Genomic DNA, 17,514 nt, shown 5'->3' with positions numbered 1-17,514 from the left:
ATGCGTCCTAACTAATGTGCAGAAGGCTTATCATAGATTGTCACAGTATAATTTACAATAATGAAATGTTTGACTTTTAGGTACTTGCCACGGTGAAGACACACAAATACATACAATAAACCTTTTTTTTTTAGTTCACAATTCATTGATTTCTCTATAAGACCTACTGTATAACACGATTGTAGAAAGGTAGCATTGTACTACGTATTCATATGTATAGATAAGGTTAGATCAGTGACAGTTGATTATGCCAGCACTGTCAAAATCAAATGTGGACTGTTCTGTCAGTTTGTAGGCTAGCAGCCTTGTTGAGTAACCAGTATTAGTGGTTTACAACTGGCAGTTCGTGGAGGTGCTGGGATTTCCATCACAGGAAACAGTAAGTACTGTGAATGTACTGTGAATGATGTACAAGTTAAGTACTGTAAATGCATTGAATTTCACGGCATGGCGCTACCACCAACTCAAAAGCACGGCAAACACTGAGCCAAATCCTTGGCCAAATCAAATCCCCGCGAACTGCAAATTTGATGCAAAGAAAACTATTCACCCTAGACGTCACACCTCCGGTGTCTACAACGGTGGAGAATGTATGAGTGAAATCAAGGACTTCAAAATTATAAGTCATCGTGCATAGAAGCAAGGTGCACGTGTGAAGAACCATTTTTGCCCCCCTCCCCCTTATACACAAGTCAGGAGTTCCGCTTCCTGCAGCCAAAAGACAGGGATTTCCAGCCTGATAGAACAGTAACAATGACATGGTAACCACACAGACACTTACCTGTTAAATACACTCACGCCGTAGCCTCTACGAGCAAAACTGCGGACTTAAAAATCTCACGACAGAAAAGTTTGTCCAATGGCAACCATGTTTGTAACCTTCTGACCTTTTAGAATAGCCCAATATCGCAAAGGGAGAATACAATAATCATAGGTTAATATACAAGGTAAGAAATCCTAGAAATTATGGTATCAACGTTACGTATTTAAAAATCTTAAATCATCTTTTATTGGCATTTGATAATAGCTTGATTTAGAATTTTGTAGTCTTTTTTAATATAGTATTGGACCTTTCCCCCCTACGTTGTGAAACAAGTGGTATAGCCAGAAGTTGAAGAAAGGGAAAGCACCAGCCACATGCCAGCAGCAGCCATAGGTAAGTGTGTAACGTTACTGTTGTTCAAAGACGTTTATATAAGGTCCTTGTGTTGTCTTAAACTTTCCAGACTTCCATCTACAACTTGTAGGTTACATCTAATGTTACTTCTTTCATATAACCCTAGCCATAGCCAAGTTCCCCTACTTGCATTCTGCCGCCAAATGACCATGCATATCACAGGGAAACATCAACAAAATAATTTGGGGTCATTGATGCATTTGCTCCCGGCGGTGGATTTTTTATCCTACCTGCTAAAATCGGACAAACTTCTTGGTGGAAAAGCATCTGGCCTCTCTCCCAACTAAGAAATTATGCATCGGATCCTGTATGTTATCCCGGACAGAAAAGGTGTCGCGGGGCTTATAGTCCTATTGACGAGCCGCGCGCGGGCGGATAAAGCGTTCCCGCCATGGCACGGCGTGGGCCAGCTGGACTCAATTTACCGAGCCGCACGCGGCTTGTCATGGGTGTCATTAGGGCTCCCGGCTCCCGTAATCTGGCTCTAAATGGTTGGAAATTAACTACTCTACCCGAAAAAGTCGATACTATGACAAATAACGTTATATGCGAATTACATCTCAAAGTATACATTTTCCCAACAAAGTGTGGCCTACCTTGCCTACATCAAGGAGCTTTATCTGATAAAAGCTCCTTGCCTACATCAAGGGAGAATGCCGAAGGTATGGCCTTACACTTCAACTTGCCTAAAATAAACACCAGCGCGTTGCATGCGGTTTTCACCATGTTGTTGACAACAAATTCACCCACAATTTGCTTTTTTATCTCCAGTTGCAACGTGTTGGTGAACTTTTTCTACAATTTTTGAAAGTTATGGGACTTCTGAACATTCCCATGTCCAAAAAATCCTGTGAAAATTCAAAAATTGACTTTCCTTGCGGCAAATTTCTCCCTTCCAAAAATGGCGCTTTCCCCGATCATATCTCGACGGAAAACAACCAAATGCACATGTCTGCAAAGGACAGGGCTTTAATTGGAGGTCCAGTTTGGCGGGAGGTTTAAATGGGCCAATTGGGACGCCATTTTCCCCTTACATGTATGTCGTAAATGCGCCACGCGCCTCATTTGCGGCTGATTTCTTTAACATCAGGGTGTGCCCCTGTGCCATGCCAAACGGCTGTCAGCCTTTTGTAGCGTAGTGGTTTGCGTTGCTGGGTCTGTGATATGGCGGTCTGGATTCGGCATGGGTTCGAATCCTGGGAGTCAGGATATCGGTTTATTTCTGTTTCTACTCCTTTATTACACCAACAAAATTTTTATTTAGACGGAATTTTAGTTTTGACGTTATTATTAAATGTGACATAAAAGAAAATGCTAAGTAAGCAATTGGCTTGTGTTTGTTTATTTTTTTATTGTTTATTGACCTTTAGTTGTTGACGGCTTATCACAGTCTGCAACATCTACTCTTCCAGGAATAATAATTACACTTGGACACATAACATACACAACATATAACATGTAACTGTTGAATGAAAGTTACAAACGTCAACATGTAACATTAGTGTTAATTCTCTCCTTTCCCCCCACAATACAAGGGTACAGAAGCAGTCATGTCTGGCAGGAGGTGCAGCTATTGTGCCCGTCCATGTGAGAAACAAGAAAAAGTCTGTGAGTTCTGCAGCAAGGCAACCTTCCGGTTCAAGAGACCACCCGGAGAATCCAGCACAGCCAACACCACCTACATGGTGAAAGACTGGACACGGGATCAGCAGCTTCCAACAGCACTGAACCGCCTGCGGAAAGCTGAGGAGTTTACTGACATCACTCTCATCTGTGCGAAGGGCAAGACCTTACCATGCCACAAAGTTGTGCTTGCCACCAATCCTTATTTCCAAACTATGTTCTCCACTGATATGAGGGAAAGTAAAGAGAATAAAGTCACATTTGACCACATTGAGGTGGACATCATGGCAGAGCTGGTGTCGTTTCTGTATACGGGAGAGATGACTTTGACATTGAAGAATGCTAGCAGTCTCCTGGAGGCGGCGTGCATGCTTCAGTTTGAGCGTGTGCAGGAGATATGCTGTGAGTACCTGGGCCACCACATCTGTGTGACCAACTGTCTGGAGATGTGGGTTCTAGCTGACATGCTGGGGTGTAGTGAACTGGCAAGCAAGGCCGAAGCTGTGGCAGTCCGCAGCTTTAAAGACCTATGTACTGGGGATGCTCTCTTATCTCTTAACGATGCATACATGTGTCGGTACATGTCATCCAAGTTTCTCCATACCACACCTGCGGAAGCAGTGAACATGGTGGTGAGATGGTACACCCATGACAGAGACAGCAGGAGAAATGTGCTGCCTAACTTGCTGTCACAGCTGCATCTCACCACAACTGAGCAGCTACAACCTACAGAACAACAGCAGGACTGGGCAGAAAGCATTGACAAACAGATAGAGCAGAATGTGAACTTTGATGGCCTATCTGAGGAGGAGGTATCGGTTATCAAGGAAAGTCTGCCCAGACCAAGTTCTCACAGTAGAACTGATCGGCCAGAAAGATTCACTGAAGAGGAGTATGCTGTTCTTGCAGCAGGGGAGAAACACCTAAAGCCAAACAGTAATTTGTCACCAGAATTCGGGGGCTATGACAGAAGATTCTTTATAACTGACATTAGTTTATTCTGTCCCAAGTGGGGAGATGACTTCCTGGACACCTATGCAGTTGATCTCCCTGATACAGGTAACAAAGACCTCCTTTCACAACTTTGAATATCATGTTTTCAAATCTGTGTATGTATTTGTGCGTGTAAGCCTCATCACTTGATTGATAAGTTGCAGATGGATCTTGATGATTTTTTGTATATTGGCAGGTGCCAGCAAAACAAAGGACAGGTTTAATTATTGCCAACCCCCCCCCCCCCCCCTTGTTGGCTCTCTATGGTACTGCAGTAGACCTTCTGGGTTTTATACCTTGTATTCTGAATATGCTGTGGGGGTAATTTAATGGTTTCTGGTAGCTCATGGACTTCATCTAGCTTTGAACGCTATAATAATTATAGCTCGCTAAATAACCTCTACTCTGCCGTATAGCTTAACCGTAAAAGTTCAGACACGAAAATAGACATGACGTTTATGAAGATGTATATTTTTTAACACAGGCAATTTCGGTCCTCTACAGTAACCTGAAGTGTGCAGAGGAAAATATTTATTGGACTGTCCTTGTAGATATACATGTACCTGATTGAGTTAATGAACAGATGCATGGCCAAGCATATAAACAGATTACGGTGAATGATTTAGTTAACATTTATTGTTCCAGGTCTAACTGGTTGTAGCGTTGCTGTGTGGGAAGACAAATTGCTCCTAACTGGAGGTGATGGAGACATGGGTACCTGTACCGCTCTTTGGTGCTTCAACCTCACCTCACAGACATGGCAGTTCCAGGACAGCATGTGCGAACAGCGCTCTTACCACGGCTCAGCTGTCATCAACAACGTCCTGTACATATTTGGTGGTGGCTCATCTGGCATGGGCATCAGGGAGATTGAGGCTTGGGATCTGGTGACCATGGAGCCATTACGAAAACGGAAGCGAGCTCTTGAGGGCTTCAGTCAGGCAGCATCTTGTGTTTATCAGGGGAAGATCTATGTGTTTGGAGGGGAGAGGTACTGGAGGGAGGAGCCATTGCCATGGATACAGTGTTACGACCCGAAGAACAACGCGTGGACAAAGACGGAGTCTGTCCTGGTGGCCAATAAGGGGTCAGCTGCTGCAGTTCTGGGGGACAGGATTTTAGTGGTGGGTGGGGAGTTGTGGTCTGGTGTGTTGGAATATATCCCACACACTGCACAGGTCAGCACACTGGCAGGCCTGCGCTATCCACGGGCCTTCCACGGGGTAGCGGTCCTGAGTGGAAAGGTGTATGTATTTGGCGGAAAGGATGTCGCTAACAACGACGAAACCAAACTGTATGACCTACCCACAGAGCGGTATGATGCTGAGTCAGAAACGTGGGTCTGGTTTGACAGTTCACATGACAACCTGAGGTCTTACTGGGGAAGGGTGTTTGGCTTTGGCTGTGCAGTCTATCCAGCAATACAGTATTCTTTTGATTGAAGTTACACAGTCTCTCTCAGAATCTATTTTGAAACCATAGCCCGTGTAAGGCAGCTAGGAGCACGATTTTAGTCAGGCTATTTGAAACCATACCATATTTTTTTAGCTGGAGCCCCTTTTGTTAACATTTTCTCTGATGACCAATGATGTAACTAGCAGATCTGAAGACTAGAGTAGCAGAGGGACAGAATGATTTACGTACTAATGTCACATACCTGTGTGTTCTTCACACGTAGAGGAACAGTAAAACAAAGTGTACTTAGTGGTACGTAGAGGTCTTCTAGATGTATGAAAACATCCAATGAAATAGTGTCACTCTCTCAAAATGTACTTATACACACTTTTTACCACTGTACATACACATATACTAATAGTTACTGTTTATCTCACAGTTCACGTTTTACTTATAACTATAAAGAGGTAAAGATGCATAATGTAGCTTCTTTCATTCATATAGCTTTTGTAGCCAAGTTCATGTTTACTGATAACCATAAAACTGTAAAGATGAGAAACAGATGTTTGCAAAATGTAGCTTCTTTCTTTCATGTAGCTCTTGTTACTGTAGTTACATTATGTTCAGTAAAATGGTGTAGTAAAAATAAAACAATCAAACAGTCATATGCTTTTCATCTTAGCTTTTATTTGCTTCTAATGAAAACCTGATAGAAAAGGCGTAGTGTTATTCCTGTGCTTAATGGTAGTTTGCCTGTGGCTGATAGCACTAGTAATGAATAAAGTACCACTGTCAAATAAACATTCTTTGTTATAAACCAAGAACAACAGGTCTCTAAGCAAGAATGGGCTTTGAAGTTGCATCATACTGTAGCAAACATTTTCAAAGGAATAATTATCATTTTCCAAATATCTATGTACTTTCAACCAATAGATCTGATGTAACGTCCTTGATAATAGCAAGCAAATAGATGATAGGAACATCCTGTCTACTTTAAACAATAAACATATCAGAGATACAATACATGTACCTTACTTTTGATGTTCACAATTTATCAAAAACTGAAATGTACTTCATAGTATTTATAACCAAAAATAGAAGTTCATACAAACAAAAAGGGTTGTCTCTAATCATAATCGATGGTGACAGGGACTCCTGTGTGCCTTATGTTATGACTGTAAAGTCCTCCCCAACACAAGTTTTATATTGTAACCTACATCTGTCTGTCTGTAGTGGTACTGAATACCTGGTAAGATAGCTTCCCCTGTTTTGGTATTTTTGTCCAGAGAATTTCAAACCAAAGTTGATACAAAAATAAAGATAAGTCTGTCTCCTTAGTATCTAATACCTCATGTCTAGCCATGTAAAATTTGAGTCCACATCCAACAGGAGTAACTGTTGAGAATTAGACCTTTGCTGTACAAGCCTTGTTACCAGGCTGTGGACCACAGCTGTAAAGACTGGATACAGGGTCTATGATGATGTCTACAACTTGTCCTGTACAAGTCTGGTTTCCAGGCTACAGACTTCAGCTAGACACCAGGCTGCACAACTTATGGTGACTCAGAACTCCTCCTGCATGCCTGATGGTTGAGGCTGGAGTCCTCGCTCCCTCATGGCCTTGACCTTGGCCTTCTCCTCCTCCTGCTTGGCCAGCTGCTCCGTCCGCTGGGCCTCCAGAATCTCATCAATAGATACCTGCTGCAGCGGGAGTTTGTTCTCGTTGTCTAGATCCTGGGGAGGAAGTACAGTACATGTATCCACCCACATGTATCCAAGACTGTGTACCCACTTATAAGTGTCCGTACCCCCTGTGGTGTTCATACCCGTGGTGTCCGTACCCCATGTAGTGTCTGCACCCCCTGTAGTGTCCATACCCCCTGTACTGTTATTAAGTACCCCTGTAGTGTCCATACCCCCTATTGTGTCCATACCCCCTGTACTGCAAGTACCCCTGTTGGTTCCGTACCCCCTGTAGCATCTGTACCCCCTGGAGTATTTGTACCCCCTGTTGTGATGTCATGTATCCACCAAAAGCACATCTGAACAAATTAAAGACCGTAGGCGTAGTGTCTGTAGTCTCTGTACCCCCTGAAGTGTTCATACCCCTAGTGTCCATACCCCCTGTACTGTCCATACCCCCTGTACTGTCCATACCCCCTGTACTGTCCATACCCCCTGTACTGTCCGTACCCCCTGTACTGTCCATACCCCCTGTACTGTCCATACCCCCTGTACTGTCCGTACCCCCTGTACTGCTCATACCCCTGTAGTATTCATGCCTTGTGGTGTCCTTATCCCCAAGAGTGTTCATACCACTGTAGTGTCCGTACTCCCAGTTGTGTCCGTACCCCCCGTAGTGTCCATACCCCTGTAGTGTCCATACACCCAGTTGTGTCTGTACCCCTGTAGTGTCTGTACCCATGTAGTGTCCGTAACCCCAGTTGTGTCAGTACCCCCCAGTAGTGTCTGTACCCCTTGCTGTAGTGTCTGTACCCCTGTACTGTCTGTACCCCTGAAGTTTCCATACCCCCAATAGTGTCTATACTTACTATCTCCCCCAGCAAGACCACATTCTCTCCTCGCACAACAAATATCCCCCGTGGAATGTCTCCGTACTGTTTCCCAACATGGATGCGCTCTATTGTCTTGTGGAGCACCAGGTTTGCTGTGTTCAAAATAAGTAGAGGAGGTAAAACTACCTACTTTCCATGGACTTTACAACATTGCTATGTAGCAATGTTTAGGCACATCTAGTACATCTGGTATCCAGCCAGTATTGACCTTGGGAAGTAGATCAGTTGTATACCAGTTGCCAGGGGTGCCTTTATTCATATGATCCTTACTTAATTCATACGATCAACTACTAAGAAACATACGATCCTTACAGGAAACAAAAAATCACATGATCCACCACTAAGAAACATATGATCCTAACATTGTATTTTAGGCCTTATGATAATACTCGCAAAATCACAGTATAAGTCTGGTAGAAAGCCTAGCACTTTCTGTACACCCAGATAGAGCTAAGCAAGAAGACAGCATTGACATAGTGCATAGACTCACAATGTAAGGCAGGCAACACTAGACATAGCTGCAGAGACTGTTGATGGGCTGTTTTTGTTTGCAGTCTCATTTAATAGCCCTATCATGTAAAAGACTGCAAGCAAAAGAAGTATGTCAACAGTCGCCGCAGCTACACCAGACATAGGTTATACTAGTACTCACCAAACTGGTCTATACTGCGCAGATAGCCGATGAGAGTTCGCCCATCCCTGAGGACAACCAACAGTTTCTCTGCAAGAAAATCACTTGTGAAATTAATTTTGAAAGAATAAAGAGTTTCATGTCAGGAATGTCAAAATCATCTAATTCACTACATTATCAATATCATTTTCATAAACAATTTCTGCTAGAATGCAACCGTGATCTTATCTCATTCTATTGTCAAAATTAACCATGACCCTAACTCAATAGCGAATCTACGTACAACACATTTGGTATTTCAGGTAAATTCATGAGTAAGCATACCACTGAGAATGAAATAATGGGGAGGGGGGCGACTCAACTCCCCATGCCCGTGTTTCTGTCTTTGTATTGAACAGTAATGCAGCTTAAGACTTACTATCAATTTCCTCTATGAGGCTAGCTGTCCCTGGCATGTAGTTCATTGTCATGGCTACTTATACAATTGCGGACACCGACAAGAAACGTTAAATGCTCAACCCCAAAAACTATGAACTATCCCTTGCCCAGAGCCATGCTCTTTGACCTTAGCAATATAACGTTACCATTATGCTGAAAGGGACTATATTAGTTCTTCCTCCGTAGCAAAACACTACATCAATAATATATATCCTTTATATCTATATTTACGGTACTATGTACTTTAATGTAATATTTTCTTGTTATTTTGTATGTTTAACTTTCAGTAATAATCTTTTAAAGATATTTGAATAGAAATTCCACCCCCTCATACATAGTGTATTACCCCAGATTGTTCCAGACAGCTCCATGATGGCGACTCTCCTGCGGTTAGGATTCCGGCGAGGGGTAAGGGTGTCACACGATTTCTCTGTTTTATACAGCTACATCAGATCTAAACTCTCATCCTGCATGAAATGTGTTCTCAGTGTGATGATGTGGTGACGAATATGTGAACTGACAGTGTTGTTTTTGTGCAGGTTGGGGCGGTGAGCCGGCTGAGTTGTGCGGCCACGCAGGGGTCACACAAACACGCCTTCAGCTCAGGTGATGCATGTTCCCTTTTATAGGATAATTAGTTTATCACCTAAATCGTGCATCTTCTCACGTCCTCTAGACCTTATATGGAATACCAAAATAAAACAACATACTTCATCAACATGGCGAATATCAACACATAGAGGTCGAGGCTAGATAGATCATAGCTAAATTTCCCATGTTACATCAGTCATCTCCAAGCAGATGTTAGACTGCCCGCAACTCTGTTAGCCCTCACTCAGTCACTGGGGTGAGAGTGGCAATCACTACAGTTCTCTGTGGGAGGCTGTTGTAACAGAATTGGGGAGCTACAAATGTACAAAAATGTCACAATTTTGCCTTCCAACCTCTGCTTGGAGATTGGGGGTTGTGGGTATCATTCAGAGCAGCTTCGTCATCAGAAGGATTCAACAGATAGAGATGAGATCTGCACCTGTATGAGTGCACCGTGGTGTGGAGTTGTTTTCCTTGCAAGTTCTCAATAAGTCTAGTAAAGCAATCATGGCTTTTCAATAACAAACATGTACAAATAAAGTGTTTTTGTCAGGTAACCCTTGCCCTGCTGTGGCTGTCCATGATCCAAGCTTGTGTTGGTCTTTATGTTGGCGGGGAAGGTGCTTCGATTTATTGCTTTAGCTTGGCTTGAAACTTAGACTCCCACTGTTACTAACAAGATGCTGGTATTAGGCTATGCAAGAAAAAAAAAACTAATTGATATCATCACAGCTTGGTGGCAAGCAATAAAAATAATTGAAAGCATTATTGGTCCTGATCAGGTGTAATAAAACCTTTTGTGCTCCCGCACCCATTGCATTGCATCATTTCGGCAATGAATAACATTCTTTTAACGTAATCAAGTTTATTATCATTTGAAAAGGGCTGGCAGTTAGAATTTCTGCGTGGCTGTGTATGTTTGACCTGCATGGCCTTCTCTTCCTTCTCCTTGGTGTGCAGCTTCCTGCTTACAGGCCCCTGCAGTTACCCAGCCTGCACCAGACTTTACAGGCACAGCAGTAGTAAACGGGGAATTCAAAGATATCAGCTTGGTCGACTTCAAGGATGGATACCTGGTGCTGCTGTTCTACCCCCTGGACTTGTAAGTTCCTGTAGACAGTTAGTTAGCTGGTTGGATTAGCCAGAGGGAATCACACCAGTGTGGTACAGACGTGTGCTGTGTGTTTTTCCAGTGCTGATCAGCTTTGTTATTTCTGTGTGTGTGTCCAGTGCCACCTGTGCCTGTAGCTGCTGCTGTCACCTGCAAGGCACCTGCCTTCACGGGTACAGCTGTAGTTGGGAATGGGTTTCAAGAAATCGGTCTCCAAGACTTCAAGGGAAAATATGTAGTCCTCTTGTTTTATCCACTGGATTTGTAAGTCACAAGTGATATGACTACAAATTTTAATGTTTACCAATTGGTATTGATGGAAAGTGACTTCTGGATTTTTTTATGATGATAGTATTAGTAAGGTATTGTCTATCTGTGGCTTTCTTTGTGTTATTTATGTGCTCTGTGAATCTTCTTTTGACATTGTTCTCAATATGTACCTATGTTTTGATAAGCCTACGTAATGTCTTGCTATGTCTATATTAGATACTACTGCTACAATTATGCTATCATAATTCATATGGTGCTCATATACTGTGCTAGTGAAACTTTCTGCCGCCATATCTGAATAGCTAGGAAATTGGACTTTACTTGTCGAAACATTTCACTACACATGAAGTGTGGTGGAAATTCTTGGAATCACAGTGTTTGTTTCCTCCCGGCAGCACGTTTGTGTGTCCGACTGAGATCATTGCGTTCAGTGAGAAGGCTGAGGAGTTCCAGAAGCTGAAGGCAGAGGTGGTGGGGGTGTCCACGGACTCACACTTCAGTCATCTGGCATGGATCAACACTCCCAGGAAGTATGTGGAGTGAATGATATTAATACATCCAGCGCTCAAAATACCCACTTGCACACTTGCAAATGCAACTGTTACAGTAGTTTTCTTGGCTCAACTTAATTTTATACGCAGGTAGCAGAGTGCGCAACCTGAAATTTTGCAGTTGGAACACCGATTTTCCCCAAACCTACGAGCATAAGCTTTTGCATTTATTTCTTGATGAGATAAAACATATTTTTTAAGTAGCTACATGTGACTGGAAGAAAAGATCATGGATAAGTGGTTAATTTTAAGAATACATTTGTAACTTGGAAGTGAGGTAACCTGAAATGTTGATGGTGTAACCTGGCTTTTGACTCAGGTTGCCACCTTGGTTAATAACCTTACTAGCATATTCTTGTTTACCCATCCCTGCAGCAAGGAGGCCTGGGAGAGATGAAGATAGCACTGCTGTCTGACTTTAACAAGAAGATTGCAAGGGACTATGGAGTGCTGCTGGAGGATGCTGGGATTGCTCTCAGGTAAGATGACAAGTTTGATAGAGAATGATGTAAAGTTTGAAATGAAGGTTTGAAAAGGGAAGAAAAAAAGGAAAGATCATTCATTGTAGTGACAGGGACTTCCATTATAATCATATCTGTCAGGTGTAGTTTGTAAAGACACAAGCGCAAGCACATCTAACCCCTACCAGATGGGGAACTTCAGTGATCACTTCATGAGAGTCATATGAGATGGAGATGAGTATTTCTTCACAGGAGCACAGAGAGGGAATTTCAACACAATCTTATCTTTACTTTGCTGCATTTAGGACAAGTATTGCAGAATAAAGAAATGCAGCTGGTCATTTTAACTTTTTATCAAAGAAATTATGAATCTATTTTGTGTATGCTAAAAGTGTACACACAATTTTCAACCCTGCCTCAGACTGTATTTGCTAAATTTCTATTTTATCCTAAAGAGGGCTGCCTTCCTGTCTACAAGGGAATGTTCATTATTGATCCAATCCTGTCCACAGGGGCCTGTTCATCATTGATCCCCGTGGGATCATCAGACACATGAGTGTGAACGACCTCCCCGTGGGGCGCTCCGTGGATGAAACCATCCGGCTGATCCAGGCCTTCCAGTTTGTGGAGAAGCACGGAGAGGTGTGTCCTGCAGGCTGGCAGCCGGGCGGAGACACGGTAAGAACTTGTTAAGAATGGTCACTAGATTCTTGGTTGTTTTCGAAATGAGAAGTTGTAAGATGTACTATGCTCAAGCTCAGACTACAGTATATATGGTGCGACGGGAAGTAGAGTTCATGGATGGTAGACTATATCCTGTGACAGGAAGTAGTGTTGGATGGTGGTAGAACCAGTCATTTTTCAGATATGACAGCGTACAATGTAGGTTATGGGCCAATGGAGAGAGAGAGAGAGAGAGAGGAAAAGGGTACTACACTGTACTAGTAATTCAATGAAAGGTATGGTGTGGGTCCAGCGTTCCCGCCAGGCATACGTCTTTACGTTTTTGGACGCATTTTTTTCTGGAAAGACGCACTCAGCTCGGCTGAATGCGTCCATAAAAAATCTGTAAGAAAGGCTGACCTGTACCAGTGTACAAAATGTATCTGGAATCTTTAAAAAAATCTGTCTTTATAAGAAGGAATCCTACCTTTACAATTTATACTTCAAATTGTTCACTTTCCGGTCATCCCATGGGGCGGAGCGCGGCACGTTTTACAACTAGCGGACCCATGTGCGACACACCCAGCCACGCGCCAATCTGAGCTGTCCGTTGCGCAATATAATTATTTGTAGTCCGTGAAATAACGTTACATCTGACAGCCAGCATTCTGTAACACTGGAAGAAATCTTATGCAGATTTTATATTCTGATTTTAACATGATACTTACTTGTCCTCATTTTCATGTATTTGTTAAAGATTTGTGGTTAATACTAGTATTGAACAAACAAACTGTTCTGCGCGAGTGTTGCACATCTCAACAAAAGTTCTCACGCTGTGGGCAGTTGATTGGCAGTCGGTTTCTTTGACAACAGGCCGCCGGCGCCAAGCAGTCTAGATTGGCCACCAGGTCCAAATCCAATCATCTTAATAACCGATCAGCGTTTGATAAATGTAATGATGTACTCTGTCATTGGTCACCGGAGAAAATACAAAAGTTACCGAGTATTAGCGCACGTGACGTTGTTTTGTGATATTGGTAGGCGCCCGTGTCGTCTGGCAAGTTTCTTCCCTAGCTGCTAACAATTTACTATTAAAGTTTCCCCATTTATCCAAGTTTAAAAAGCGGTGCGCGGTAAATAAGTGAAGAATCCAAAACTATACACTTTATTTCTTATTTCCAAAATTTCTTTTGTTTCAAAAAGACAAAATTTGTGGCAGAAAAGGGGCCGCAATATTGTTGTCAAGCGTCGATCAAGTCGGCTGTGCACTGGCGTTGGCCTCCGTGGCACATGGCGCGGCACGCCCCCCTCCCAAGACGGACCGTCGATCGCAGCGCCCAGCACGTTGGAACGTCTTTCTGGAAACTAGTTCAAGGCTACCCCGGCACTGATCACTGCCAAAGAGGCAACAGATCGTCCTCCTTTGAGTAATGTATAACGTTCTTGGTCTATTTAAAAATAAATCCAGCCAAAGATTTCACGCCGAAAACGGGGTTACCTGAGGTCGCAGGAAACAAACGCACGCTCGTGGAAAATGACGGCACGGCCTTGTAAAACCCCACCGATTCGTGAGTGTGATGTCGTCGTTATTTTATCGTCTCGGAAAACTATTTGATGAGGGAGGGCGCAATATCGATCGCACGAGGTCGACATTTTTTTTATTCAATGACGGAAGAAATTGGCAAAATTTTTCCATGGGCTGACGAACTGGCTAGAGCCCTGTGGCGAAGCATAAAAAGTCCAAAAATTTTCGTGTCTGGAGAAATTATACCCGGGCCAGATCACTGACGGCTGATTCCCCGTGCTATAGTGTATTTTTTGAGAGAGGGCGGTTGTCGATTACTGAATTACGGGAGTAAAAGAGGAAACCGACATCCAATCTCAAGCGCATGATTTTCCTCTCAAATTGCGGGAAATTGTGTTTTAGAGGGTTTGAAAATCCAAATTTTCCCGGGGGAGCATGCCCCCGGACCCCCCTAGAATGCGAGCGCCTGCGGCGCTCGTCTCGCGCCTCCGGCGCTCAATACCCCCCTAAGAAATATTTGGACGCATACTTTCAAGAACCTGGCGGGAACGCTGTGTGGGTCTATTTTTGTTTTTACAGTTACAAATTTTCCATATGCTAGTCAAGTTCACTTTTAATAGAGTGACGGAAAGTGATCAATCTAGTTTGCATAATTGATAAAGTACAATTGAGCAAGACATTAAAAAAATTCCAAGTATTGTGGTTTCCAAACTCATTTCATTTCTACTGATAGATGGACAAATAATTTCTTTATACAAACTTAACTGTAAACATGTAGTACATTTATTTTTAGTTCATTTATTAAGCTGTAGTGAATACAAAGGATTCGGATTACAGATTGTTGTGTTTTAGGTTTGGAATTTTTTTGTCTCCCGTGTACTGATGATTATCATTTTACAACAAGTACTTGCAAAGCTCTAAAATGTTTTCTCTTTCTTCCATGTAGATCAAACCAGATCCAAAGGGATCGAAGAAGTATTTTGACAAGTCGAGCTAGATGTCAGGGGTGAGCAGTCACAGGATCACTGTCAGCAGGTAGATGGAAAAATGTCATCCCACCCACCAGCAATTCATTTGTAAAGCCGTTGATAAAGTCACAGCCCATAAGTATTACCTAACCTTGTGACTAATATTTTACATTTAACAGTTTGCAAACCAGGAAGAATAGTACAACCTTTGAACATAAATACCTAGGTTTGTACAAAGTGGGAAACTAGGCTGTGCCACTTGTGTGTTGCGTGACTAAACTGTATCAAACTGGACAAATTTGTGCTAAGTTACTGAGTGAAGCTGTCAAGTACAAAAATGTAGTCATATTTTGTGCACCTATTATCATGTAGCCTACTATAAAATTTATCCAAACTTTTTTGTTGTCACATCATGGAGCTTTAATAGTATCAAAATTATGGCTGGGATTTGTGTGATGTGTTGGCTAGTACAAATGCAATATACGGTGTCTCTTCAAGCTCACATGTGGTCTTTCTTTGCATTGATTGTTAAGTTTTATAGATGGTATAAAACTACCGTCAAACCTGTACTAGTGACCACCTCTACATAAGGACCACCTGGCCATTGTGACCATTGGCCACGATTTGGTGCCCGCTTAAAAAAGTGAGAAAAACAAAAGATCAAATACAACTGGAAACATTTATTGATACACAACACATTTACAATATCATGGCAAAAGCAGAAGAACAACTTTTCTTTAGAACTAAACAAACACAAACATTGCACCCAAAGTGAATATTTCCACTACACTACACAACAGTTCTCCATTTTTAACGTACTTAAGTAAGTTTAACCATATTTCTTTACATAAGAACAAAGTAACAAACTGTGTGGCACAGCCACATTGCACCCAGAACAATCTGGAAACATTACACATTGTCTCAAGCATTACACTTCAATATCTCTGCTGTCAGTGCGCTGAAGTAAATTACTATAGTAAACACATACACAGAACAGTACACATTTACTGTGACTTTGTGAATGTGTGTGATTCTGTATGCGAAATGGCTTGACAGTTGTGTTCTCTAGAAGCCATGACTCTGGCGTCTTACAAGGTAATGTTTTGTAGCCATGTCCACAAAGGCTAATAACATGTAAGTGATGTACAATTCAGAAAGCAAGAAGCACCCATGGTCTTGCATCAGTGCTGATTTCATCAATCAAAAAGATGGAGTGCGTCTTGTAGGCACCATATTGTAGAATGCCACTGATCTACCATGTACCACTGAATTTGATTCTTCATACTAATGCTACTCCAATGGCACTGAATTACTGCAATTCTAGATGGTAATTGAATTTATGCCTCAGATATTACTTCTTAGAGGTCCCGTTATGTAATTTGCATGTATTTCAGCAAAGCAGTCTGGTGAACTGTGGAAAACACTTCATAGGATGATCTTTCTTTTCATCTGATTTTCTCTTTGGCACTGGAGGGCTACTGACAATGGTTTATAATCATGTTTTGTGCTCTTTACTATATTTTTTGTGGCTTGTATAATCTCTTGTGTTATAACATTTGACAACGACACAATATAGTTATCACACAAATTTTTTCTAGTCATTCGGTTTAACCTCATTGACAGTTGATTTTTGATTTGAGAATTTTACCATACACATGTTTTTTTCTACATTGTAAACCAAGATTTTGTAATATGTAAGACTCTCATGACCTCTAAATAACTACAGATTTTTCAAATACAAACAACAATGTACAAAATTCTAAATACAAATTATTCAACATCAGGATCACACAAGCTTTGTATGAACTTGATACATGATATGATAAAAGGCTGGAGATAGAAATGTTTCACAAAATATTTACATGCAATGGATGACTCAGCTTTCAGCATCCTACAATATGCACAACAACATAACAGACAAATCTATACATAACAGACAAATCAACACAAAGATCACCATGTATTTTTCATGCTGGTGATAAGTAGGGATGATCTAGCCTGACCATCTCTCAAGGCATAATGATACCAGACAACTTACAGAAGATTCCAAACGTGTAAAATTGGTAATAAATTCTTAAGAATGCATCCAAAATGTGTTAAACAACACACAGCACTTGACCATTGTACTGTGACAAGTGTCATAGTTACTTTAAATACTGCACTTCCCTCATAACTAACTGTGTTACTCTTGGTACAACAGTATCAACCCCAGCTCTTTGTCTGTCATCCACTGTACCTTGTACTGTACTATGGGCAGAGGGTGTTTTAAATACAGGAACACTTAGCAATACACTGACTCACTGTCAGCAGGATTTTTTTTTCAAAACCACCATGTCTCTAACTTACATGTAAGAACACCTTAATCTGAATGCACATGAAGCAGCATGGTACATGGTTTTCATTTCATAACTGATCAACTTTATCGACAAGGAAATACTGGTACTGTACTTCCTTTCATAATAAGCTACATGTAACTGTGGGTCTGGATAGTATGAAGTCTTTCTTTGATACTAGTATGCAGACTTGTTACAGACCAGTCTT

The 17,514-nt window shown here is 41.9% G+C and overlaps 4 protein-coding genes across 6 annotated transcripts in view; 2 read left to right on the top strand and 2 right to left on the bottom strand.

Moving 5' to 3' along the window:
• LOC118414990 (rRNA N6-adenosine-methyltransferase ZCCHC4-like) overlaps nt 1-928 on the bottom strand; it is an 18,796-nt gene extending 17,868 nt beyond the window's left edge. Inside the window, exon 1 of the mRNA XM_035819358.1 lies at nt 782-928. The gene's annotated coding sequence lies outside the window, so the exon portion shown is untranslated. The remainder of the gene's footprint in view (nt 1-781) is intronic.
• Nucleotides 929-1,063: 135 nt separating this feature from the next.
• Nucleotides 1,064-5,851, top strand: LOC118413240 (kelch-like protein 38). 3 transcript variants are annotated; one of them, XM_035816470.1, is made up of 3 exons: nt 1,064-1,156; nt 2,713-3,859; nt 4,439-5,851. In XM_035816470.1, the coding sequence occupies exons 2-3, from the start codon at nt 2,728-2,730 to the stop codon at nt 5,233-5,235; spliced, it is 1,929 nt and encodes a 642-aa protein (XP_035672363.1). In that variant the 5' UTR covers nt 1,064-1,156; nt 2,713-2,727; the 3' UTR covers nt 5,236-5,851. The 3 variants fall into 3 exon arrangements, with proteins under 3 accessions (XP_035672363.1, XP_035672365.1, XP_035672364.1); XM_035816472.1 differs by having other exon boundaries at nt 1,112-1,156; nt 2,710-3,859; XM_035816471.1 differs by having other exon boundaries at nt 1,129-1,243.
• Nucleotides 5,852-5,880: 29 nt separating this feature from the next.
• On the bottom strand, nt 5,881-9,005 carry LOC118413242 (U6 snRNA-associated Sm-like protein LSm1). The gene is made up of 4 exons (XM_035816476.1): nt 8,814-9,005; nt 8,417-8,485; nt 7,741-7,856; nt 5,881-6,922 (listed from the first exon to the last, which is right to left on the bottom strand). The coding sequence occupies exons 1-4, from the start codon at nt 8,863-8,865 to the stop codon at nt 6,752-6,754; spliced, it is 408 nt and encodes a 135-aa protein (XP_035672369.1). The 5' UTR covers nt 8,866-9,005; the 3' UTR covers nt 5,881-6,751.
• A 112-nt stretch (nt 9,006-9,117) lies between these two features.
• Nucleotides 9,118-16,552, top strand: LOC118413241 (peroxiredoxin-like). Its single transcript, XM_035816473.1, has 7 exons — nt 9,118-9,241; nt 9,373-9,439; nt 10,385-10,526; nt 11,201-11,334; nt 11,730-11,835; nt 12,330-12,495; nt 14,952-16,552. The coding sequence occupies exons 1-7, from the start codon at nt 9,203-9,205 to the stop codon at nt 15,000-15,002; spliced, it is 705 nt and encodes a 234-aa protein (XP_035672366.1). The 5' UTR covers nt 9,118-9,202; the 3' UTR covers nt 15,003-16,552.
• Nucleotides 16,553-17,514: the final 962 nt, after the last annotated feature.

This window comes from Branchiostoma floridae, chromosome 4, assembly GCF_000003815.2.
Source record: "Branchiostoma floridae strain S238N-H82 chromosome 4, Bfl_VNyyK, whole genome shotgun sequence".
Classification (NCBI taxonomy): domain Eukaryota; kingdom Metazoa; phylum Chordata; class Leptocardii; order Amphioxiformes; family Branchiostomatidae; genus Branchiostoma; species Branchiostoma floridae.
Note: the sequence above shows the minus strand (reverse complement) of the source record. Positions and strands in the feature narration are given on the sequence as shown.